The sequence below is a fragment of the Porites lutea genome, chromosome 4, assembly GCF_958299795.1.
Source record: "Porites lutea chromosome 4, jaPorLute2.1, whole genome shotgun sequence".
Taxonomy (NCBI): Eukaryota; Metazoa; Cnidaria; class Anthozoa; order Scleractinia; family Poritidae; genus Porites; species Porites lutea.
Window position 1 is genome coordinate 34,504,131 of NC_133204.1, and position 26,298 is coordinate 34,530,428.

General features: G+C 37.2%; 2 protein-coding genes and 1 long non-coding RNA gene across 4 annotated transcripts in view; all 3 read right to left on the reverse strand.

The window, feature by feature from the left end:
* LOC140933375 (uncharacterized) overlaps positions 1–5,837 on the reverse strand; it is a 12,574-nt gene extending 6,737 nt beyond the window's left edge. Inside the window, exons 1-3 of the mRNA XM_073382921.1 lie at positions 5,696–5,837; positions 5,295–5,569; positions 2,127–2,241 (exon numbers count right to left, since the gene is read on the reverse strand). Of these exons, the coding sequence (XP_073239022.1) occupies positions 2,127–2,241; positions 5,295–5,569; positions 5,696–5,774 (469 nt within the window). The 5' untranslated portion in view covers positions 5,775–5,837. The remainder of the gene's footprint in view (positions 1–2,126; positions 2,242–5,294; positions 5,570–5,695) is intronic.
* The window catches only part of LOC140933378 (uncharacterized), a 94,805-nt gene extending 76,399 nt beyond the window's left edge, over positions 1–18,406 (reverse strand). Inside the window, exons 1-6 of one of the 2 annotated variants that reach the window (XM_073382925.1) lie at positions 17,776–18,406; positions 16,682–16,735; positions 15,083–15,133; positions 14,816–14,905; positions 14,343–14,367; positions 12,786–14,103 (exon numbers count right to left, since the gene is read on the reverse strand). In XM_073382925.1, the coding sequence (XP_073239026.1) occupies positions 13,025–14,103; positions 14,343–14,367; positions 14,816–14,905; positions 15,083–15,133; positions 16,682–16,714 (1,278 nt within the window). In that variant the 5' untranslated portion in view covers positions 16,715–16,735; positions 17,776–18,406 and the 3' untranslated portion in view covers positions 12,786–13,024. Of the gene's footprint in view, positions 1–12,785; positions 14,104–14,342; positions 14,368–14,815; positions 14,906–15,082; positions 15,134–16,681; positions 16,736–17,775 lie in introns of those variants that run through there. The other variant, XM_073382924.1, reaches the window with a different exon arrangement.
* A 144-nt stretch (positions 18,407–18,550) lies between these two features.
* LOC140933386 (uncharacterized) lies at positions 18,551–20,989 on the reverse strand. The gene is made up of 4 exons (XR_012165051.1): positions 20,816–20,989; positions 19,478–19,544; positions 19,156–19,182; positions 18,551–19,033 (listed from the first exon to the last, which is right to left on the reverse strand). It is a non-coding gene; the product is annotated as an uncharacterized lncRNA (long non-coding RNA).
* Positions 20,990–26,298: the final 5,309 nt, after the last annotated feature.

Genomic DNA, 26,298 nt, shown 5'->3' on the forward strand with positions numbered 1-26,298 from the left:
GGCCGACGGAAACCAACAAAAACATGTGTTACCGAGTTTTGGTACAAAAGCGTGAATTTATTCCTCGAGGAACTCATAAACAATAAAGTAATACTTTTTCAAATACATGAACTGTTTAGATAGCAAAATTCCCCGAAATACGTCACTTTTTTAACCTATATGACAGCTCTCTCGGCCGTCACGTAAATGCCACGCCACGCAGTACCTTAGAAATTCAAGCGTACTCTACCACAAAACCAAGAGCCCTTTTGAAGCGGAAATTTGTATGAAAAATAGTTTTCAGCTGCTCTTATACATCATGAAAGTAAAATCTCAGTAGGATCGATAGTTTTGAAGTTTGAATTTTAGTGACGTCATGTGAAAACCAACAATATGCATAATTACCTGAAAGAGAAACCTCGTAGGAAAAAAGAAAGTTAATTTCTAATTAGTTAATATTGGTTGTCCCCGTCTTAAATTTAACGTATTTAAGCCTTTTGACGGATGCTTAAATAAATAAAACACACCACTCTACTGTTTATATGTTGTAGTAAAAGTATGTTGTAGTAAAATTTTTATCTTAGGTAATTTTCATTTTCCCACTGTTTTGGGGTATGGTAATGTATGCTAATGAATTTGAAACAAACGAAAAATAAAAATTAACTGCAACAATTATAATTCTTCAAACAGCATAGAGCAGTATAAACATCTAAAACAAAATGAAACAGTAGCCACTGAACCACCCATCACTCACAGTCATCTATTTTCCAGTGAGATCGTAAGAATAAGGCACTTAAACTTAAGTGCGGCTAGCATTGGTTTCAAATATTCCATTAAGTACCTTTATAAGCGTGATAGTATACATCGAAACGTACATGTATACTTATACCTACTTACTTGAAAGAGAAAACTCGCAAGAAAAAAGAAAGTGTTCTAAATTAGTTAATATTGGTTGTCCCCGTCTTAGATTTAACGTATTTATGCCTTTTGACGGATGCTTAAATAAATAAAACACACCACTCTACTTGTTTAAAGTCTGTTTTCGTTGGGCTCGGTCGACGTCTTGCCGACGTCGCTCAAAAAAGCCGACCTTTGGGCAATTCTGCACTATATATTGTACACAAAAAAAATGAATCTTCTTAATAAGATAAGTTTATTTAAAGATGTAATATAGATTGTATGCTGGAATTTGGCATGTGATCAACGTTGAATAGAATGTTTAAAGTGTATCTGTTGTTAACACCGCTGGCGTGACAGACCGTGTGACGCTTTTTTAATCACGCTAATGTCGCGATTTTTTGCAAAATTTGGGTTTAACTCGAGGTCTTGTGGGCTGCTTAAAATCGTTTGCCCAGAGATTTGTTGCGATTTTTTGATAGATTGGGGCCTAGTAATGCCGTAGAGAGTCAATTTGCGAAATTCTAAGTTATAGCGCTTTTGAAAAAATTGCATTATTTCATCCCTATAATTTTGAACCGTAGACAGAAAATGTAAACTAGTTGTTCTAAAGTTACCTGGAGAAATCTGTCTATAAACTAATTCATCACCAATTATGTGTTTGGTAACCTCTCATGGAAATTGTAATTCTAGGTTATAAAATGTCTGGCAAAGTTCAGCGTCAACCTTATTCGCCGACTTTTTTTTTAAAACAATGGGCTGTTGAAACCCCAGTTTGTTCTTGTAACTGTGATTAGAAGCCAATGAAAATACCTAAAATTCTAATTGCAAAAGCTTTATAATGTTTAGCCAACAGTCCCGAACAAAGTGGGAAGCGGGTTGTACAACTGAACAGCAGTTTGTTTAAATGTTCAAAAAAGATGGTTTCTCTTTCACTAAATATCACCGTCCCCCCAATTCAATATTGGGATATAAAAAAAAAAAAACAATGCGGACATAAACACTTTTAAGTGTATACTGACGCTAAAACTAATTTTTTTTGTCACCCTGTTTAGTTATAAAGCACCTTGGAAGCGGCTAGAGCACTCAGGAACTAAAGAAAAACACTCGACTACGTCTCGTGTTTCCCCCTACACTTCTTTGGTGCTCTAACCGCTTCCTACGTGCTTTACAACAGAACAGAACACACTAAAAGGTTTCTTTATTTGTTAATTACTGGCAACATTGTTTCAACTAACAGTAATTCTTACTCGTTTCGCAGTTTTTTCCGGTGAATCCTTTCACGCAGATACACTTATATCCATTGTCCTGGTACGAGGGAATGCATTTACCAGCAGTCTTACAGGGTGAATTGTCGCACGAAGACTACACAGAGGAAAGCATTTTGCTCTTAGTAACGACCATTAAATAGCAAAGTCAAAATATCAATTAACGCGACGTAAATTAAAACAAACGTGGTCGGGAGATTTGTGTGCCCTATGTAAGGGAATCTTTGCCTGCGTCACAGTCAAAACTAAACTTTGGCTAAGTCCGTCTGCTAAACAGTTCTAGCTAGGCCTCCACCTGTGTACCAGGATTTGAGTACGCGCCATGATATATTAGCCTGTTAAAAAGGCCATTGTAGATTTGCCAATCAGATTGAAAGGAAATCTCAAACGCACTTCCGGTAATTCGTTGAGTCCGTTGGGGGGCCCAGAATGAGGATTTCGGCGCTGCTTTGCAGACATTACTAACTGGGGTTAAATTAAATCACATGCATTAAATCACTTAAGTGGTCCACTTAGGGATTTCACTTAAGTGGCTGCACTTACGATTTTCCGCGTAAGTGTTCACTTAAGTGTCATTCATGCAACAGAAATTGCGGGTGTTGCATAAAACTTTTTTGGCGGGAAAAATAGCACGTCAATTTACGGGACCTATGTAGGTTCCGTATCTTTGCTGTTTTTAACAAAGTTAACGAGATCTTTTACTGAGAAGTGAAAAAAAGTATTTTTCTTCACATAATTCGTTCTAATGCGCTTTGTTAACCTCTGATGTACACTTAAAAGCCGACGATTAGAAAAAAGAAGACGAACTATCAATTTCAGTAGATATTGAAGTAAAATAACGATTGCATGCAAATTTTTTTTTTTTTTGAGAGGCTTAAAAAGTGTTCAAAACGACTAGACACTTTCTTTACACTCACCGATTGTTAGCTCAAAAACAAAAAAAAGTAAGAGTGAGTCATTCATAAAGTAATATATCAAAGTTACATGTGCCGTAAGTTTCCACGTAAAACTGGAACTTACGAGAGTGTTGAGTGCGTTCCATGCAACACTCGTAACTGTAACCATAACGGATTCGTAAGTGACCTACTTAAGTGAGCACTTAAGTGCAGATTTTATGCAACCGGGCCCAGCCGGTCTTAGTTAATGTGGCTAACGCAAACAAGAGCACCTGATTTCATTGATTGTTTTTTTTTTTTTTGAGAAGAGGTTAATAACTCTGAATTGAATCCAGTCTTCTAGCTGTTAATCTACAAGGTTTTGAAATGCAAGTTCGCTGAATTTTTATCAGACATCGGTTAACTACAAATATATTCGACGATCGTGTCGATGCAGCCGTAATGACATTTCGTTCCTTAAGAACAACAAACAACATGTTTTACATCACTTAGGAAGGATCTCATTAACATGTGCAGGTGGATTTATTCAACTTCCGTGTAGAGATTTTACGTACTTTATAAACAACTGAAGGTTTAATATGTAGAAATGGAGGCAAGATTCAAGGCTTTCTTTTACTTCACAATCGAAAATATTCACAATCAAGTCTCCATGTGCCATCACCTCTCGTAAGCGACCACCTCCAATAAGCGACCATCAAAAACACTAGAATTTTCCCAGTCAAGTCAATGTCGTTTATGTCACTTCTCAGTAAAAGATCTCGTTAACTTTAGTAAAAACAGTAACGATACGAGACCTACATAGGGTCCGTAAATTTACGTGTTATTTTTTCCGTAAAACAAGTTTTATGCAACACCCCCAATTTCTGTTGCATAAACGACACTTAAGTGAACACTTATGCAAATCGTAAGTGCACCCACTTAAGTGAATTCTCTAAGTGGACCACTTAAGTGATTTCATGCAACTGACTTAAGTTACGAGTGCACGTACGTATACCCGTAGTTGTTACGGACGTTTTATGCAACCGGGCCCATGTAGAGTAGCATAAAGGGAAAGTCTTAATGTCGAGGGCATCGCCAACATTGGGGGGGGGGGGGGGGGAGGGCGGGGGTGTCATTGAGTTTACATCATTATTTTTTATTTAAATAAAATGTCGTTTTTCCAGCCCAGGCCGAATACATTTTTAGCTTATGCCGTTATAGCATAATTGTGTCTAGTTAACAGAGTTTTTAACACACACAAGTATATCTTTTTCAAAATTTCAGCCTCGGGTTTATTCTTAAAGCAAAATTTCGCTAATTTTAGACTCGATACTGATTCTTCAAAATATCTTGTTACCGAAAATAAAATACAAAAATAATAATAATCTATTATTTAACCAAATGTGTTTAAGCGAACTATCAAACGCTTTTTAATGGAGAAAACTGTATTTCAGTGGAGAGATCAAGTTTGAACCAGTCTGCCTCATAAACTTAATTGGATCATCCAAATTTCTGTTTAACGAACTGAAGAAGCATGGCTGGGCATTGGAAGCTGGCAGTTCGCAGGTGTAACATTTCACTAGCGTTAATTTTACAAATAGAAATTACTAAGGTGTCTTTTAAACACATATGGTTCCAGAGAACTCACTTTCTTGTTTGTTTTGGTGTTTTCTTTCGTATTGGAAGTAAAGAGAATTCTGAGTGCCTCCCCACTTCCAGAATTCGATCATCCGAAGCCCATAACTAGCTATGCAGGGAAATTAGAATAATATCTACACAGTGTTCCAATGAAACGGAGAAGGCAGCGTGGTTGAGTGGTTTAACTGGACATGTAACGGGGAGGCCCCGAGTTCAAGTACCACCCTGTCTACTTACTTGATTGTTCTCGTTAGTCCAGTGTTCAAATGCTTATCCCATTTTTTTTGAGAAGCCAAATGGAGTTCGCCACCTACCAGTTAACCATGTTACGTTTCCTTTGAATAAGCATTTGTTTCATTAACCCTGAAAAGCCCGATAAGGGGAGAGGATTATTGAGCATTTATTCTTAAAACTCTCTCACTGTCAGAGGGAATGATGGAGTTTTGTAACCTGTAGACAAAATTCTGTGAAGTTACCATTCAAATGAAACCTCCCTGTCTGTACTTTCACATGGTGCTATTCGTGTTTTCAGCATCTTACAAAACGAAATTTGGAAATTCTTGTCGCATTTTGCCACATTTGGCAGCGAAAGGGTTATAGAACGTTACACTTTTTATCATTTAGACGTTTGACTCACCGGAATAAAGAAGTGATGAAACTCTTTGCTGGCGTTGAACTTGTCTGAGTTGTTATACTTGTCCGATGGCAGGAGTTCGCACAGACGTTTGTTGTTGACATCAGGGAAGGCAGCCACGTTGTAAGAAAAACACGATGGAATTTCTAGACAGGCGTAGCCACAATCGTTTTCGTCTTGAATAAGATTCCGTCCAATACTTGTGATATTCAGGTAGGAAAATTGATCGATCATGAAGTTGACATAAAACAGGCCACCAATCGATCCTTGGCTGAAAGCTTTTCAAGAGAAACGAGGACACAAAGATGTAAGCTTGAGGAATGAGCTCGAAATATGTTCCAAATGAACTTCAGCTGGAACTTGGCTATTAAAAACATAGTGTGCAATACAAGGTAACGTTTTACCTCTAGAATGACTTGGAAAAGCAGCAAAGATCCCCAATGCGAAGACGTAGCATCTGGGAAGTACTGGAAAGCCTACCATCCTTATTAGAGTTGCGGCCCTTTACCTTGATTAGCCTTCTTAAAAGGTTTGTCCTTGGTTGAAAAAGCCTTCAGTTATTTAGGTCTAGGCCTCCGGCTTACTGTCAAAACAGACTATATTAAAAGCACTGCAATTCGGTATTTCAGTGATTCGTTGACAAATAAATTATGTCACCCGTCGTTGATTCGCTACAACGGTACCACTTTTTAAAAGCAAGAGATTGCCCTAGGTCAATAACTCCAACCACGTGGCTATTGTCATTTAATACTAATATTAGTGTTTACGCAAATATTTTCCCATACACTACCAACAAAAAATAGTTCTTCCTTTATCTGCCCCCGTCTTTTGATGACGTTAATTTCGTGAGCAAAGATATTTGTGACATTTTTTTAAGTATATTTTGTTGCTAAGTAATATCATTTTGTTTTTTTACTTCTCACCCGCCGCAAGGGCGTTGATAAAACCCGGAACATGAAACATCCGGGAACATTCCGGAAATTCAGAAACATCCCGGAACACCCCGTAACATGAAAAAATTGAAATATTTTTTTATGAAAAAATAATTAATTAATTAAATAAAAATATTAATAATAATAATAAAAAGAACAATAGATCTTGTAGATAGAAAACAATTTTTGCAAACATTTATAATAACAAAAAAATAAACATAACATAACATAAAAACGAAAAATAAAGAAAGAAAGAAAGAAAGAAAAAAGAAGAAACTGGTATCATCTCCTAGTATGACAAAACAAAATTTCGTCGCAATGAATTTTTTGGGCGGGTGAGGGTCCATTCAAATGACAGTGATGAGTGAAGGCCTGCTTCTAAATTCAAAATATATTAAAATGGGTCGCGAGGAGGGGGTTTTCAAGCTTTCCTCACACAGCAACCTCTTGTAAATGTTTGCCATGCGCTTTAACGGTTATCAATTTACGGCTTTGCGACCGTAAGAAGAGTTTAGGGGCTCGTCGCTTTGGACTTGGATAATTAAATTAATATAAACATTCACATTCGCCGCAGAATAGTTGCAGTGGCAGTGGTAGCACAGCGGTAGTTTCTAACTGTTATCAGTTAGCCTGAATTTTAGTCGTCTCCCCGCAAACTCCTCTTGCGACTGGAGGAGACGTCTGAAATATCATGCTGACTGTAAACACTATAGAAACTACTACGAATGTCAGTATTGTCCACTAAAGTCCAAAGACAGGAGTCCCTATACTCTTTTTAACTTAACAGAGCCGCCTGGTCTGTAAGTAATTCATGTCAACCTCAAGTGAAGCAAAGCACCTCAAGTACGCAAATGTCGGTTATATATAAGGAGACTACATGTTGGCTTGACATGAGTTACTACCGACTTGGCCTGACATGAAATGCTGCACCGACATTTCAGACCATCGCAGAACCGTAAATGGATAACCGCCAAATGATTAAGTCATGGCAAACAATTACAAGAGGTGGTTGTGTGAGGAAAGCTTGAAAACCCCCTCCTCGCGACCCATTTCAATATATTTTGAATTTAGAAGCAAGCCTTCACTTGTTACTGTCATTTGCATGAACCCTCACTCGCCCAGCAAATTTTAATTTGTTGCGACAAAATATTGTTTTCTCATACTCAGAGAGGATACCAGTTTCTTTTTCTTGATTATCTCATTATTATTCGTTTTTTTTTTTGTTATTTTACGTTCTTATTAAATTTTTACAAAACTTATTTTATTATTATTATTTTATTATATTTTTTTTTCATGAAAATTATTTTTATTTTTTCATCTTCCGGGATGTTCCGGGATGTTCCATGTTCCGGTTTTTTTCGACGCCCCCCGACGCACGGCAACTGAACGTAAAAGAAAACGAATAAAAAAAGAGAAAGGATTGAGAGAAAGTTGACAAAATAAATAAATAAATAAATAAATAAAAGAAAGAAAGAAGAAAAACGGCTGGACGGTTTGATGGCCGTGAACGGATAAACGGCTTGCCCAGAGAAACAAAATGGATATCAAACAGCCAAACACCTGTTAAAAAACACTCGCTTACGCAAAAGAAAGATGATGATGATGATAATAATTATATGATAATAATAATAATAATAATAATAATAATAATAATAATGATAATAATTGTACTTCTAATAAAATGATGATGGTAACAATAATAATAATGATCATCATTATTATCATCATCATCATCATCATCAAAGGATGCTGTATTCAAATTAAGCAAGGATGTATTCAAATTAAGGATCAGGGGAGGATTATAAAGCAGGAAAAATACACATATATCGTATATGTTGTAGTAAAATTTTTATCTTAGGTAATTTTCATTTTCCCACTGTTTTGGGGTATGGTAATGTATGCTAATGAATTTGAAACAAACGAAAAATAAAAATTAACTGCAACAATTATAATTCTTCAAACAGCATAGAGCAGTATAAACATCTAAAACAAAATGAAACAGTAGCCACTGAACCACCCATCACTCACAGTCATCTATTTTCTAGTGAGATCGTAAGAATAAGGCACTTAAACTTAAGTGCGGCTAGCATTGGTTTCAAATATTCCATTAAGTACCTTTATAAGCGTGATAGTATACATCGAAACGTACATGTATACTTATACCTACTTACTTGAAAGAGAAAACTCGCAAGAAAAAAGAAAGTGTTCTAAATTAGTTAATATTGGTTGTCCCCGTCTTAGATTTAACGTATTTATGCCTTTTGACGGATGCTTAAATAAATAAAACACACCACTCTACTTGTTTAAAGTCTGTTTTCGTTGGGCTCGGTCGACGTCTTGCCGACGTCGCTCAAAAAAGCCGACCTTTGGGCAATTCTGCTCTATATATTGTATCCAAACAAAATGACTCTTCTAAATAAGATAAGTGTATTTAGAGATGTCATATGATCATATAGACTGTATGCTGGCATCCCGAGGGAGGTTCTCCCTTATACGGCCTATACGGGGACCTGCCCCTGGACAGCGTATATGGTTTTCGTCCTCGGTGTCCTAAACAGGGTATATAATTTCGTACGAGTCTGTCCTAAACAGTGTGCATGATTTGTTCTAGTCTGTTCTAATTATAAACGGGGTGTTTCATGCACGATCGAGTAATAAAATTGAAGGTGTTGTCCTAAACAGGGTACTAAAATTGAGGATGTCTTCCTAAACTAGGTAAGTATTTTAGGAATTGTTTTGTCGTAAACTGAGTCAGGGTTTCAAACCCTCAGCGGCTCACCTATACCCAAATATTGGGCGAGTAACCCAGCCCCCCCGGACTGGAATTTGGCATGTGATCAATGTTAAATAGAATGTTTCAAGTATATCTGTCGTTTACACCGCTGGCGTGGCGGGCCGTGTATATATAACGCTATTTTTAACCACTGGAATGTCGCGATTTTTTGCAAAATTAGGGTTGAACTCGAGGTTATGCGGGCTACTTAAAATCGTTTGCCCAGAGATTTGTTTCGATTTTCCGATAGATTGGGACCTAGTAATACCGTAGAGAGTCAATTTGCGAAATTCTAAGTTATGGCGCAATGTAAAAATTTGCATTATTTTATCCCTATAATTTTGACCTGTAGAAATTGTCAATAGAGCCTATTTTTAACAATACTTTGTTGGCCACAAAATTATTACTACTACTACTACTACTACTACTAATAATAATAATAATAATAATAATAATAATAATAATAAGTAAACAAAGCTATTAAACTGTAACAAAATAGTGACAATGATGATGATGAAGATAACAGATAAGAATTAAAGATAATAAAAAGTACGAAAAAGAAAACATTACAGTCGACTCTCTCTTAACGGACACCTGTATAAGACGGACACCTCTGTAAAACGGACATCTAGAGTTGGTACCTGCCTTTCTTAGCTCCCTCTATTTGACTTTCTATAAGACGGACATCTCTCTAAGACGGACAGCTAGTGCTGGTCCCAAAGGTGTCCGTCTTAGAGAGAGTTGACTGTATGATGAGAAGATGGAATCATAATGTCATATTATTTCGGGGCATTTCCCGTTTCTTATCAGCACTGTGCAGCACTCTGCACTGAACGTGTTTAGTGCTGTATAAAAGACTTGTTATATGTTTTGCGCGGCACTTCCAGCTATTACCATCAGCCTCAGGGGCGGATCTAAGGGGAGGGTGCAGGGGGTGCGCACCCCCCCCCCCCTGAGATGACCGGTTTTCTAATACAAGTGGTATTCTGCGAAAAAAAAAAACTATGTGGTTTATTGGTGTTGAAGTAGAGCAAGAGACGATCAGTGCACCCCCTCCTAAAAAAAATCCTGGATCGGCCCCTGAGCCTGTACTGACATCCCTTTGACGCTTAGTTGAAAATTTTTCCCACCACCTCCCCAGTCTCCGTCCTGCCTTCGTCTACATCTTCTTATAGTTTTATCTTCTTTAGTTTGTCATAAGTATTTGCTCATTCGTGGCGGATTTTTGTCCCCACCTTTCCTGAAGAGATGTTAATTAGTTAATTTTATCATTGGTTTCAATTAAAAACGTCACGCTTGTGGCCATTTATCCCAAACAGCTGAGATTCTTGCTCGGGTCATCTCTTCAGCAAACCAGTGCGCCACCATGCGGAGCTCTCGATCATTTTTGTAAATTCGGTTTGGGAAGACTCGCAATAAAATGAAACTTATGATCAGATGAAATTAATTTAAAAAGACAGTAGGAAACAGGTCGGAATAAACTAATTTAAAGGCCAGGCCTGCAGATTTTAAGGTTACTAAAGACGGTTTGATAGGTCGTTATGACCATTACCATTTTAAATACGGGGAACGGAGAGGAGGATACGCGTCGACCAACGGGAGGTGGGAGGGTATGTTGGGAGTTGCTGCGTCCGTGTTGGCAGTGGTGTGCAAACAGATGCAACAACTCCAAGTAATGTTGGGACCTGCAGTGCATCGTGGGAAGGGTATGACCGATAAGACTTTGGAAACAATGTGTAATGCGAGTGCGTGGCTTCAACAATGTTGGAAGAGCTGCGCAAACGGATCCAAAATCGTTGCGCTACGCTTCGACGATCACCAAACAAAAGAAATGTTGGGAGTTGTTGGCTCAAAAGTTTGACCGGTTTCAAACTTTGCGCACGCGCAACAACATGCAACAAGGTGTACAAACGGATGCAACATGTATCATCTAACAATGTTGGGAGTTGTTGGCCAGGAAAGTTGTGTCCTTTTGCACGGGGCTTTACTTGGCAAAAAAGAAGAAAAATACGGGTAACTGGCTTAAATAGACTCCCCCGAGACTTCCAGCCGATTGTCTGTAATTCCCTGTGGTGCAAAGAGGATACCAGCATAGCGCGCAGGCAAAAAAAACAAAAAAAAAAAGTGAAAATATTACGTTATGGTGCACTCACCTGGTAGGTAAAAGTAGTCACAGACTAGTTCTCACTTAAGCTCCGTGCAAACGGACGCAACATTGTTCGCTAACAACTCCCAACATTGAAAGAATGAAAGATGGTAAATTTTAAGCGCGGTGAAACAAATGTGAAAATGAATTAATCAGCATGTCACGAGCGTGGGACAAAGAAAAAATTTGAGTCCCCGACGGGATTTGAACCTATGACCACCCAACTCCGGGAGGGGGGCGCTCTATCCACTTGAGCTACGGAGAACTTATGGAGAGCGAGGCCATATACTAGGTTCATATTTGACACGCGTTCTGCATACTGCAAGGATCAGCAAGGTCGATGTCGTACTGTGTGGTGACGACGCGCGGATCCACGCCCTTGTACCGTTTGCGACGTCATCAATTTTAGCGCTCAAAGACAACTTTGTCATCTAACTTTTGTAGGAGCAAGAAATCTTTGAAACGATGCCTTGGCTTCAAGTAAACCTCTTTTTGCAAATTTGAAAATTCTTGATATTTTTAGTATCTACTCCCTCCAAGTAAGTTCTTTCATGTACCTATATCATAATGATGCTTTACCTTTTTTTTTTACTCAAATCTTTCAAACTGGAAATCAGACTCATCAATATTCAACCAGATACTCTGACTTTAACCGACCTCAGAGCTGTAGAACAAATATTAAAAAAAATTCGATCCGGTCTCAAGGTCCTAGAATATGGAATTCATTACCGAACAACATCATATATTCAAGCGTGTGATCAAACCATTTAAAAGGGTCATTTTTATCCTATTTATTATCTTTTTTATTTTACTTAACATTTATTCTGTGTGGCAAAATAATAAAATAAAATGAAATGCCAGAACGATTATTAAGGCAAGGAGGCCGGATAAAAAGACAAAAAATATGTAACGTTGAGCCGAAAATGGTGATGAAAATCCTCCACTAACCACCTGCAATTCTTCCTTCTAATCCCGTAAGTCTTGAGTTCCCCGAAACGTTTCCCACACAAATGAGGCCCAGTAAATTCCCAGGACCAAAAAATGGGACAAGAATAATGAAAAAGAAGGGGAGGAGGGATTCAAACGAAACTGGCAAAAATGCCACGACTTTTTAACCCAAAAAAATCGAAAATTTACTTTCCGCAAACACCCGTGCTTCCGAAGCCGATATTTTGCATCTGGAATAGAGGGCGTAAAGTGCTCGACCTGTAAACGACGTTCCTGGCAGTTTTGGTTCTTTATAGGCAGATAGTGAGCAGACAACGGCTCGTCTAGCCTCAAAACGCCTATATTCCAAAAAAGCTGAGCTGGTTTCGAAAATCTGAGCGCTCGAATACTTAGTCTTGTGTCTAACTGGCAATGTGTAAAACGACGGTTATTAAAATAACGCCATTACTGAATGCTTTAGTCGACATTGCTACGTTCATCGATGGGCGAATAAAAACTCGCGTTACTTGCATAAGGAATCACCTTTCAAAGCCTATACATTCTTTAACTTTCCTTTCAGTTTGCTGATTGCTCAACCTGTGCTCATTATAATACATTACGTTGAGATGGACAGAAATACAAGCTATGCCACAGATTCATTTTTGTAGGATTTTCGTTTAAAAAAAGTACACAACCTCTTAGTGTTCCAAGCACATCTTTATTGCAACTAATCGCCGCGATAATAAAGCACATTTTGTTTTCTAACATCTCACTATATCAAACAAAAAACTGACGTTATTGTATCAGTCCCCTCCTAAAAAACCCCTTCTTAACGGATAGACAGTATTACGCTTATAAAGTTCCCGAATATACTAAGATTAGCAATTGAAATGTTTTAGTTCTTCACTACACAAAATATCTTCTGTGCTTGGACCTGACCTTATGGCCTCCTGCCCTATACCCACTTGTACAGGGTGCTGTTTATGTTGTGCTTCTGGCCATTGTAGTAGTTTGCCACTGCAAGGTAAGTATGACCTTTGTACTCAAATGACGTCATACCATGCGCTCCATGTGTGGGAATCTCTTGGTACTTGATGAACCTTGCTCCAGAGGCCTGGTACACAACTGACTTGGTGTTGTGCTTCTGACCATCACCATAGTGATTAGCCACACCCAGGTAGCTTTGACCGCAGATCACAAATAGACTCCATGCCATGGCTCCTCGAGTAGGAATGGACTGGAACAGGACAAACTTGTTACCATTCCACTTGTAAATGAAGGAATCGATGTTGTGTTTACTTCCAGAATATTGGTTGGCAAAAGCGAGGAACGTGTGTCCGTTGACGTTGAAAGACTTCACACCTCTCGCTCCGTAAGTTTGAAGAGACTGCAGTTTAACAAAGTGACCTCTTGACCACTTGAACACAGTGGACTGAACAGAATGCTTGTGTTGGGAATTGTAATGATTTGCAAAAGCGATGAATGTGTCACCGTTTATCACAAACGCTGTACATCCCAAGGCACCTTCAGTTGGTATGTCTTGAAATCTGTTAAACTTGCCGCTGCTCCATTTGTAGATAACTGACTTTATAGAATGGGTACTTCCGTCATAGTGGTTGGGTACTGCGACATAATCTTCCCCAAGTATCTTGAAATAGGTGAGGTAACCTGCTCCGTTTGTTGACAATTTCTGAAAGTCGACAAACAGTTTTCCATTCCATTGATAGACTGTAGAGTCCAGCCTGTGAGTTCCATCGTAATGATTAGCGACAGCAAGAAAATGTTTGTTAGCAATAGAAAAGTACAACAGGTCATTCACTCCTCTTGTTTGCAGGGTCTGGTACAAAGACAATCTTCCAGTCGAGTTATCCATCTTGTAGATTGTGGAACCTGTCTTGTGTTTTTTAATGTCCCCATGATAGTTGGCAAAGGCAAGAAACAAGCTTCCATCAATGGTGAAATGTTCAACATCTAATGCTCCTCGGGTTGGAAGATCTTGAACTTTCTCAAGAAAGTGGAATCCAATAGAGCAATCTTCCACAAGAAAAAAAAAATGTGGAAAATCTTTGTTATCAAGCAATTACTATAAGAAACAACTGGCATAAATGGAAAATAAGGTAGAAAGATACATGTAATTTTTTGTGTTGTTTTTGCAGTTTTAATGTACATGTGAAGGAGCCACGTAATCATGAAATCAAAATTCGGCAGTTCCTCTTTCTAATGAATCAATGTACATGTGCATCGTAGACAACAGTAACAAATAATGCTCATACCGGCTAAACAGCACTTCGATTTGCTCTAAAAGTGAAAATAAAAACAACAAAATACAATTTAATAACAAAGCTTACAATCTCCTAATGTAGTTATTTATGCAAACTATAGGGTTTAACACCTGTACAGTCAACTTTTTCTGACGACAATCTCCCTTGATCTCCCTTTCAAGATAACATTGAGATATAAATCTAATGATAACATCATGTTTGGTGTCAGTCTTTCCTTGAACTTGTGGGACATGTGAGTTGACTTGTACCAGTAAAAATCTCGATTGTCACTTGTCATCGCCTTGCCGCTAACTCACGCACCCTTCTTCCTTTCAACATAACAGGAAAAAGAAGAGATTATGCATGCAACACGTGTAATAATTAATATTAATATTATTAAATTAATAAGGCTTTCGTAAAAAGAATTATATATATACTAAAGGTTACAGAGATTGAAAATCTGGAAAATGTTTTATGACAATTACCTTTGTATCACACGTTCCCGGCATTCCTTTTTGTCCTTGTGATCCCTTCTCTCCTTGTGATCCTTTATCACCACGAGATCCTTTCTCACCCTTCGCGGAGAAATCAAAGGTAATATTAATGATTCTTCATTCATAGGTCAAGACCACTAAAGAAAGTTGAATGAGTCCTTTGTTGCTGTAAGGATAAAGCATGCGCTTTCCTTTTTGGTTTGGACTGTGAAAATTAGTCATTTCTGTCTTCAAAAAGAAGTATAAAGTTACGCTTACTTTAACACTACCATTACTGTTTTTATCTAATCCGGGTTCTCCTTTCTCCCCCTACAACAGAAATAATAAGAACCACACAAGATGATGATGATAATAATAATACTAATACTAATACTACTACTACTAATAATAATAGTAAGTAAATAAAGCTATTAAACTGTGACAAAATAGTGACAATGATGATGATGAAGATAACAGATAAGAATTAAAGATAATGAAAAGTACGAAAAAAAAATGAAACTAATGATCAGATGAAATTAAATTTTTAAAGACAGCAGCAAACAGGCTGGGATAAACTAATTTAAAGGCCAAGCCTGCAGATTTTAGGGTTAATAAAGACGGTTTGATAGGTTGTTATGATCATTACCGTTTATTTGGGTGTGTAAGACATTACATTCATTGAGTTAAAAAGAAGCCTAAAATTTTGAATTTGTTTGGTTTACTCAATATTCAGCTGTTTGATTTCCTTATGAATTTGCGTACTTGTTACATTTTGAAACCCTCACATTTTAAAGCACCTTAACCAAATTGCAAAAAACAGTTTTTGAAATTTTTAAGAATTCAAAATAGCTTTTGTGTCACAAAATTCCTTTGTTTGTTGTTTATTTGAGGCTTTCATTGACTACAGTACGACATGACAAGGATTTCTGCTAAATTTCGTCAAATGTTAATGATTAGATTTTAAGGTAAAACTATTGTCGTTTGTTTACTTTGCCTTTGAAAGTCAACAAATCAAAGTCGACAAAAACAGAATAAATTTCTCCTGACAATAACTGACAACTATAAGGGAATGGAATCTTATCCCTTTGATAATAAGAGCAGAAAGTTATCCAAGCTTTTGTAATCATCTAAGCAACATTTTTTAAATTAATCTTTTATCTTATTTCTATTATTTTCTTTTTCTTTTTTTATATATATTTCTGCATTGTTAATCTGTTAGATGTGAAAGCGTCTAAGGGTATTGAAGTAGAAGTAGAAACTTCTAAGCATTCTTCTCAACTTGTCCTCGCACTTTTTTCTTTAAAAGCTAATTGGCTTCATATCTCCTCATGATTTTAAAAATGTTAACATGCATAGTAAATGCATAAAGCATTTCTATAGAAACTGTCCTCAACAACCTTAATGTTAAAATAAGGAAGAATGTTATGGGAACTTCTTACTCTAGGAAAAAGTTGTACTTTTAACTGCAAATTTTATGATCTTAACTCTTTTTTTCCTTTTTGGAGCAAAGTTTTACTTTTTATCAATTAATTACTTCAGTAACTTTAATGAGGGACCCACTTAAAACTGCCACGGGAAGTTTAGCTCCCTCTATAAACATTATTATTATTATTATTATTATTATTATTATTATTATTATTATTATTATTATTATGATCATCATCATCATTATTATTGTTTTTAATACAAATGCTAAGAGAATAGCCAGTTTGCTTGTCTTTAGTGTGGTGGAGATCAAAATAAAGTTAACTGGTCTGGTTATGATTTTGATGATTTTGCATCGTTCAACTTAAATTTATATTCAATGACTTTTTATGGAAGTTTATGGATCCAGAAACTCAAAACCACTATTTAAAAAGCAGTACATGTCAATAATACCTTAACGCCAGCATTTCCATCTTTTCCTGGCATCCCTGTTTCTCCTTTTTCTCCCTATTTAGACGTTTACAAATAAAAGTGAAACCAAAACTGCAAAAACTATCACGAAAAAAAACTACTAATTTTATTTATTTATATTAGCTTCATGGACATACAAGAACTACCACTAAAATGAGTTTATTTACTTATCATAACAAAAAACTCAACAATCAACATACTGCACCTTTTTTCACTTCTTTGGTTAAATCAAAGTAATCAAAACAGCTTCAGGCCAACCATTTAAATTTAACATTTGGTCTGAGATTATCTATCTACACATGTACAGCCGCTTAGTCATTGCGTTAACACTAGAGGTATAACAATAGAATAAGGTATCAAAGGAAGGTTTACATTACATGAATCTTAACCCAATCGCCTTTGAACCACCCATAACTTCCCATATTAGGAGCCAGCATTTGCCACCATTAATTGTGAACAAGAAAGGTATCATTTCATAAAAAATGAAAGTGTGAAATTACATTTTATTATAATAAAATAATTAACTGAGGTACAGAGTACGCAATACAATTTATTCGCATTTGTGGGTTCCGTTTTTAAAAACATGAGCAGGTGCTTTTCCTCTTAATTGTGCCAACAGCAAGTTTTACAACTGAATCAGTGAGGAAAAAAGCAAATCAAATAGTTTTACGCAGCAATTTTTATTTGTCCAATACACAGTAACACAACTTTAAAAAGTTGGTTAACTATTTTAGAGTTGCGTTCCATTTTATAATAAGTCCATAATTTTTATTATTTTTAGTGTTGTTTCATTTTTGCAAACTATCTGGCTACAGTGACCCTAAACGTTGGTTGTTGCACAAAAAAATTTAACTAAATTATAAATTTTTGGAAAATAATTTTATATCTTATTCTTCTATCTCTGGAAAAAGAAAAGCCCAAATGTCCAAAAAAACCTCTTTTTTGGCAACTTGATACATTCACACAACAGAGACCATTTTATTGGAAACATACTGCTCCCTGGGTCATTTAATTTGAATTTCCTGAACTTTTCAAGCAAAAAGAGAAAGCAATGTTTGAAGCTTAAAAAAGCCAACCTTTATTCCACTTCCATCTCGTCCATCACGGCCATCTTTTCCTGAGTTCAAGACAATAAACAAATTAAAGTGATACTAAGTGGAACCTCGATATAACTAACCTCTATATAACGAAGTCCTCGGTATAAAAAAATACTTTTGTTACCCCAGTAATAATGAAATATATGAAAAAACCTCAATAAAACAAAACCTCGTTATAGCCTGTTATTATTATTGCCAGTCCCTTGGCCCTTCATTATATCAAAGTCCCGCTGTACTGGTGCTCTAGCAGTGCCCAGTCAGCGCTAGCGGCCCCTAAAACCTTACTTTTGATCTTGAGCAAAGAGGAAATCTTAGCTTTCCCATAAAAATCTGATGCTTTGCTCCCTGTTTATCACAGGTTCAGAACACTGGACTCCTTATAATTTTTCTTGGAGCACAGCCTTGGATTAGTAATATTGCAATCTAGGGTAGAACACTGACAACAAGCTACAACAGGGGGGATGATCGATCGATGACAAGAAGAAAACCCATGGTTAAGATTTATTTTGAGAATAATTACAGTATGCCTGCCAACTCTAACACATTATGCATGAGTTTCACGCCTGGGGACTTATTTTTAGACCTTGATTTCACTCATTAACATGGACAATTTCTCGCACCTGACAAACAAATCCAGACAAATTGTTGTTTAACACATGATTAATGACAAAAATACAATTCAATTTCCCTTTGACACTTAAAATAACTTCAGAATTCCTCAAAGGTTGTCAGAACAACTTCACACATTTTTTGGCAAAGTTTGGAAGTCTTCTGAAAATTGTTGGAAATGTGCGGAAGTAGCTGGGATGTTTTCAGAAACTCCTATCATAACAGGACGAAAATCTCATGCATTAATTAATTTGACTCAGAAAGAGTTGGCAAGTATATTATTTTGACATGTTGGTCTTTGTATAAAGGATAATCACAGGCGTCAAGAGGAGCCTGCAATTCTAATCTCCAGGTTGTTATTATGCATGCTTTACATGTATGTAGCCATTCGTTTGGACTTCCACAAAGAATGTATGGAATGCACAGAACGCACTTTGAGCACGTGCGTTTGGTTCTCATATCAATCGTAATCACGTATATTTTTACCACCACACAAAGTACAGTACTGGATCAGAGCAAAAGCATTTTGACATTCAATCATTGTCACCCACACTCCGCAACCTTTATTACAAGTAATATTTGATAAAATAATGTACATCACCATTTACTCCATCGCGCCCATCTTTTCCTGCAATTACCAAAAATAACACTTGATTATACAAGTGACTGTTAAATTATTTCTAAATTATATAATGTTTCATTAATGTAAATGATAATGACGGAAAATTGTTGCATTTTAATGTGACTCACCATGTTGTCCATCCTTTCCATCTTTGCCTTAAAATATTAAAAAAATACAGCGATATATCAATGAAACTCACCACTGAACTAAATTACCATCCACACAATCTTGATACAGCAGAACTAACAAGTTGTTATGTGTATAACCTGAACTGATCCCACTAATTCAATACTTAAATGTACTTTACTGGCCTTAAATGCCTTTATTTCTGGTAAATTTTAATCTAAACATACAGATTTATTTTTTTGTTTTTGGTATTAGCTGGTATTTTTCATATCCGTCAATTATCATTTGTTGAAAATCAATTTTTAAAATAAATTGTAAACTCACCATCCTTACAGCAACCAGCTTGAGGTACAACTTTACAGCTTTTAGACTTTGCTGCAGATCCATTAGCCTGTTAGATTTGGAAATTTAACATACTTTCATGACTTAAAGAAAGACTGCAAACTTTTAATAGATAAACGAAAACACTCTTGACTATAGCATAAACTGAGTTGCACTGGAAACTGAATTTGGAAAGATAAAAAAAAGGAAATTAACGTGGTTAAAAAAAAAACCAGGGAATTAAAAGGGTGAGGCTGAATATCCTTTGATCATCCCTGTCTCTTGGAATCCGGAGTATTCCCCCCTGGCGTTATGATCAAGGTTAGGGTCTGAGTTATAACACGACATTTATAATTTTACACTTACACAGCTGTAGACCAAACGCTCTGCAGCTTAAGGAAAATGTAGGATTTTCTCTCCCACTACACCTTTTACTGTTGTTTGTTGCGAGGGGAAATTTAGCCATGAAACAGTTTTGAAGTGAGACATTTCACTCCAAAGGTTTAATTTAAAGTATGTCACTGAAACAAAGTATTCTTTTGTTTTTGTGGTCACGACATTGCAGATTAATGGGTTAATAGTCCTTTATCTCTTACTAGTCTCAAAAAACTTTTTTTCTCTAAGGGAGGGGGTTGGGTGCTCCCGTGTTTTTTAAGGTCAAATGGATCAGTTTTAACGACAGAAAAAGGAATATAATATATATCCCTTTGAGGCCAAACCATAATTTTAAACTCACTTAACATACTTAGCCACCAGTACTAATCTTACAAGCAAATGACAGTAGGTTTTTAAGCTTTAATACCAGTTTTTTAACTCTTTAATACGACCATTTTGGCAACAAAAAAAACAGCTTTTTTTTACCAGATCCTACTTTTTGAAGCAGTTTTTGGCTGGTTAACATGGGAATGGCTAAAAAAGAGATGAAATTAATAAGATTTATGTCTTTCGAGCATTTCGAGACAAAGTTTGTCTTTTTTTGGGGGGGGGGATCTGTTTTCAATGTTCTTTCCTCGCATTCTTTTTTTCCTTTTGTTGTCCTTTTTTACAGCCCGTTTTGTTGCCCACTTTATTGTCTTTCCTTTGAGCGGAGTTTTGGCTGGCTACCTTTTCAGGAAAAGGGCAAAGAGTACCAGGTAAATAGCAAAATTCCCCACATGTTAATTGCTTGTTAGTCTCAGCGTACATGTAACTCTGTCAGTATTGGTCAAAATTTGCTGCTGATTTTGCATTTTTTTTATCGTAAGAGCTTAAATGAAAAGCTGAATGGGTCCATGACTGAAAAAGTTCATGGTTCAAAAAGGACCAAAAACCCAAAACAGTCGTCAAAGACTAAAAACTCACCTGAGCTCACCTTAGACCTCACGTTTATTGTAAAGATTAACAGCCAATTCTAACAATCAATCTTCTTAAAAGCTTATCTGATTGACGCTCTGCTTCCCGAGGATTATTTTAGGAGTCAAACAAGGTAGATTTGGGTAAACTTGTAAAACATATCTTTTAAAATACTATTTCCGAGAATTTTGCCTGCTTGGCTAATATTCAACAGGCGTTTGTTTCTCATTGAGAGGAGACTAGTAACGAGAGAGCAATGCGTTCACACTTACGTTCACACACGCGGGTCACGCGGGTGTTTTTTTGCGCATTGTTCACGCGAATTTCTCGAGTCCCTGGTTTTTCAGACTTTCCGACATAATAATTCAAACCAAACCTAGCTATCTTCCCCTTACCAATCGTACACTTTAATCTCCCCCCCCCCTTTTTTTTCAAACCCCTGGGTTTTCGTGCGTAGAGTGCAACTATTTTGTTTTCTTTCCTTTAATAATCCCATGAAAAAGATAGCCTAGCCCATGAGCTGTATCTAAAGCCCTGAATGCTGTATCCTGTAAAATCGATGATAAATTAAATTTGTATCTCTGGTAACTGAGTTTCTAGTTTGCAACCAAGATATTGAACGGATTATGAATCTAAAAGAACCTGAAAGCGCATCAAAACGGTGTTCCTGGGTTTAGAAAGCTAAGAAAACCGCATCTGAATAGTTCTCTTGCTAACAAAGATTCTCGGGAATTATCTGGGACTTGAAAGCTTTAAAACTTGGTTCGCTGTGAAGTTACCTGATTTGAAGAATTGTTCTGCGAAGTTCCGAAGGAAGCAGCCAAGAAAATGGCCAAAGTCATCAAGAAGAACAGGCGAAACATTTTCAGTCTTTCTTAGTGGAACTGGCCGTAGTTCACAAATAGAGCAGTGTATGAATGTAAGCTTAGAGTTCCGGAGTTGAGATCTCTCTCATGAATATAAAACGAGAAAATATACGAGATGGAAGGCCTATTGTTTTAATGTTTTCGTTCATGACAGATAAGACAAAGCTGATCCTGGCATTGATGCATGACTGATGGTCTATAGTCTAAACCGTTTAGGACCAAAAGACAACCGTCTAGAGTGGGCTTCCTGTGTCCACCTTCCCCCACCCCACTTATCACCCCACATGCCTTTACTCAGTTGCTACAGTGCAAATAGTGCAAAAATTATAAATTCAACTAAATGACTACGGTTGTAACTAAAAAAAGTTTATTAAAAAAAATGTGTTAAAGGGGCTATGTCACCCCACACGCATGCGCGAGCCAATGAAAACAAACTTGAAAAAGACGGCCCAACTTTTTCAAGTTCTGTCGCAGATTTTGGAAGGCTGTTTTTATCTGTCTAAATCTCAGCCATCGTTTGATAGATAGCCAAGTTTTGTATTAAGAATCGTTCTGTGGTGATTACAGAATAATTTTTTGGCGTTATTTTGAAATTGTTTGCCTGTGGAATGTTTTTACGTGGATTTACTGTGACCTCTTATCAGCGGCCGTTGTAATGGCAGAGTTAATGACGGCTACTCCACAATGAGCGATGGAATCTTTGATGGAATCTTCCCTATAGTTCACAGAACCTTTCTATTGAGTTATTTTAGAGGCTGCTGGCTCTTGGATTTTTCTTGTGCTCAAAGTATGTGGACATATAATGAAGCGGCTATCGAGTTGGCGGCGGCCGTTTTTTGTAAACGATTACAGGAGCATCAGGCCATGAGTTTCGTGACGAAACTAAACTCCTGGCGAAGGAAACATTATAAAATTCGGCTAGATTCCTTCTTGTATTTATCTGGATTCACAGCAAAGATAAACACGACCGTTTGCTCGTCCAGATTGTTCTCAACGGACTTAGAGAGGCATGTTAGTACGAGTTAGATCCTGTAAATGTCATGTTTTTGAACTGTTTGTGTTCGAGCATATTTTTGGAAAATAGCAGAGTTTACTTTCCCTTTCTATCAACGGACTGCTTATAGTGGAGTAGTATACCAATGATGCTTGGTTCTGTTTTTCTCGACGTCGCAGTGATTCGGCACGATCGAACAATTTTGCGCGATAATGTTTGTTTGTCTAAGATCAAAACAAAGACTTGATGTCTCTTGTTCTATCAGCATCTAAATTATAAAATCACTAGCGACAGACAAGTCTAATTGTTAATGATTTGAAACAGTCTTGGTCTTTATCTTCGGTCTAGTGTCTTTTGTAGTTCGTTTGTAAAATACAACTTCGATCAGCCTGTTCGATTTATTTTGTTGAATAAGACAATATGTTGTTGTTGAATTTTTGTTTGCGCTCTATTTTATGATTGGCATGCGTTTTTACTTCAAAACTACAAGTAAAATTGTCGTCACAATTTTATTCTTGATCTAGTATAACCAGAGAAAAAACGTTCCGTGAATTCTATCGAAATATCCCTTATCTAAACCCATTTCGCTTGTTAACCTCTCTAAATTCGGAGCCTTGGACGTGACAGAGAAGATGGAGAAAGTCACGCGTTAAAAACAATAGAATTTTGACAGTTGAAAGTAATTTGCATAACCTCAGAGCGCACATGGAGAAAGTCACGCGTTAAAAACAATAGAATTTTGACAGTTGAAAGTAATTTGCATAATCTCAGAGCGCATGCTCTCCAGCTGACATAGCCCCTTTAAGGTTCAGTGACTTACGCCTATAACAACAATGGCTGACGAGTTGTTCTGATTACACTTGACGTCTTGTGAGTTTATCACTTTTTCGCGAATTTCAGTCCTGTAAGCTAGGATTCCTTTCAGTGAGTTCAGTCATTATTCTAATGTCTTTTACTCTCTCCTAAAGAACAATTTAGACCTAATTAACAATTTACGCATAAGATTTGTATGAAAAAAAACTGTTCAACATTAGACGTTAAAACCAGGTTGCTATGATTTTATTTAGCCTGGTTTCCATATGATCACTACCATCGCTGTGATCGTTGCGATCGCTGAGCAAAACAAAGTTTATCGATCGTAGCGATCATATGGAAACCACTTTCTAGCGATCGCAGCGACAACGATCGCTGAGATAGAACTTTTTCTCAGCGATCGTTGTCGCTGCGATCGCTGGAGAGTGGTTTCCACATGATCGCTATCATTGCTTCGATCGCTGAACTATTATTTTTTATTATTTTTCTCAGCGATCGCAGCAATCATAGCGATGGTAGCGATCATATGGAAACCAGGCTTTAGAGAGCCGGAGAAATTACATATATCCGCCTTTTGCAGCCCCCTTAAGCCTAGTTTCCATATGATCGCTACGATCGCTGTGATCACTGAACTTCTTTTTTTCTCAGCGATCACACCGATCATAACGATCATATGGAAACCAGGCTTTACAGATGACGTTTCCTGTTGTTAATCCTTGAAAAATGAATGATTCATAGATTCCGTCCTAGCCAAAAAGTTTGAACAAAATTTCGCCAAAATTTATATCAATCCTATTTTGTTTGTCTATTTTTTTTTTTTCTCATCCAATCAATTCAGTCAAGCTCAAACAAAAGGCAATCAAAAATTATTTATACAAGAGAATTCTGAAGACTGCCAAGCTCAGCCAAAACAAAAAACTGCGTTCATCAAACCTAACTGGCGTCGAAACACCCAAAGTAAGGCTTTTTAGATCAACGAGTACTGAACGAAAGCGAAATTAGCGAGTATAAGCAACGACGTTTTTAAGCGATGCACTTTAACCGGAAACTAGTTTTTACCGACGCCTTTTCTCTTGAATTATGCCTCCGCGCTACCAAATTTCTATTGTCAAGTATCTTTAGTATTACAGCGACGATTTGCCCGGAAATTTGGTCAAAATCATACATGGCCCAAGAAAGCAAAAAGTCCACTTCCAGTTGACGTACGACGCTCAAAAACGTCGTTGCTTAAACTTGCAGTTACTTGAAGATGGACGTAAAGGCTAGTATCTCATTATACTATATAATGACTCCCATGGCAAACGAGATACCGGAACACGAACTTAACGAGTGGTTGAAAACATTAATTTTTGCTCTCGAATGAATGTGTCTGCTAGGACCAACTTTCAACTTACTAACGAGAGCGCTACGTTTCCAGTTCTGCACCCCCGTATATCGACTTGACTGATACAGAACTCTCTCTCTTTGTCTGTGTGTACACGGCGGTGTGATACAAAAGTAAAGATGGATGGCTTGTTTGTTCTGGTTAACGATAATTGATAAGAGTTTGCGCTGGAAACAATATCGTATGCAAATTGGCGGATTGAAATTTTTCACTCGCCCGGATAATACTGATGCAAAATTTAAAACAATCTTGTCTTCTTTTCCCAAGCTTTTAACATGCTCTTTTCTAATACAACACCAGCAGTTGCAGCCGGCTGGCATTAACTAGACACCGAGTTATTATAATCAACCTATTAATTTTGTAATTCTCATAGTATTTAAACGTCGTTCTTGGAAACATTTTAACCTTACCATGTAGGAAAGCGATACTTTCCAAAGGTTAGTAAAGCGTGTCTCTTTCGGTACAAATGAATTTTGATTTCTGTTGAGACTGGAAGAGTATTAGGCGATCATTATTGAGGGTTTCGATCAGGAAGTTCCCCAAGTATAAGCAAGGGGACATTAATTAAAATTACTAAAAACATTGGTTTGTTAATTTTTTATTAGGGCAAGAAACGATTTAGTTATGCATCAGTCAATTCCAGCTGCGCCCAGCGCCCCCCCGGGCTGACCCCCGGGCATTAGCATTTTTTTTGCCTTGGATGGCAAATTCCCGGGGACGGGGACTCTTGAGCCGTCAAATCCTCCGGGGTGGGGACGAAAAAAGAGGGAAAATGCCCCGTCCTCCGTAAACACTGCAACATTTTTCATTGATCACATAATCGAATAGTGCCGTTTTAAGCATTTTAATGTCCATTTTTTTTGTTTCCGTTAACGTCTTCCTTTGTAATAGGGCTATGATTGTAATTAAGACTTCACGCCGCAACGACATTCACCAGTTTATAATTTTAGTATTGATGTAAAATTATTGACATTAAAATAATAGAGCGTTGTCAAGTTATATGTTATGAATAGTTTTATGAATATGAAAAGATGTTTTACAAATCACGAATCTCAACAGAAATTTCATTCAATAACCAAAAAACGTTGATTCACGTCGATAGCTCCCGTTTTCGCTATGTAATTCTGGCTCGATAAGCAATGAAGAAATGCATGCATAAAATCAAGAACATGCCTTTACAAACTTCTTCAATTTTTCCTGTCCTTGACAGATGAGCCAATCTGCTTTCTTTCCCAGTAAAATCCTCTGTGTATTTATTTTCTGATAAGAAACCGCGTGCGTGTCAAAAGCTAAGGAATGGCCCTGGGGTTGGCAAATGCCCGGCCCCCGGGCAGCACAAAATTTGCAAATGCCCCACCCCCGGGACTGACAAGGCGGGCAAATGCCCCGCAGTAGCCCGGGGGGGTGCTGGGCGCAGCTGGAATTGACTGATGCA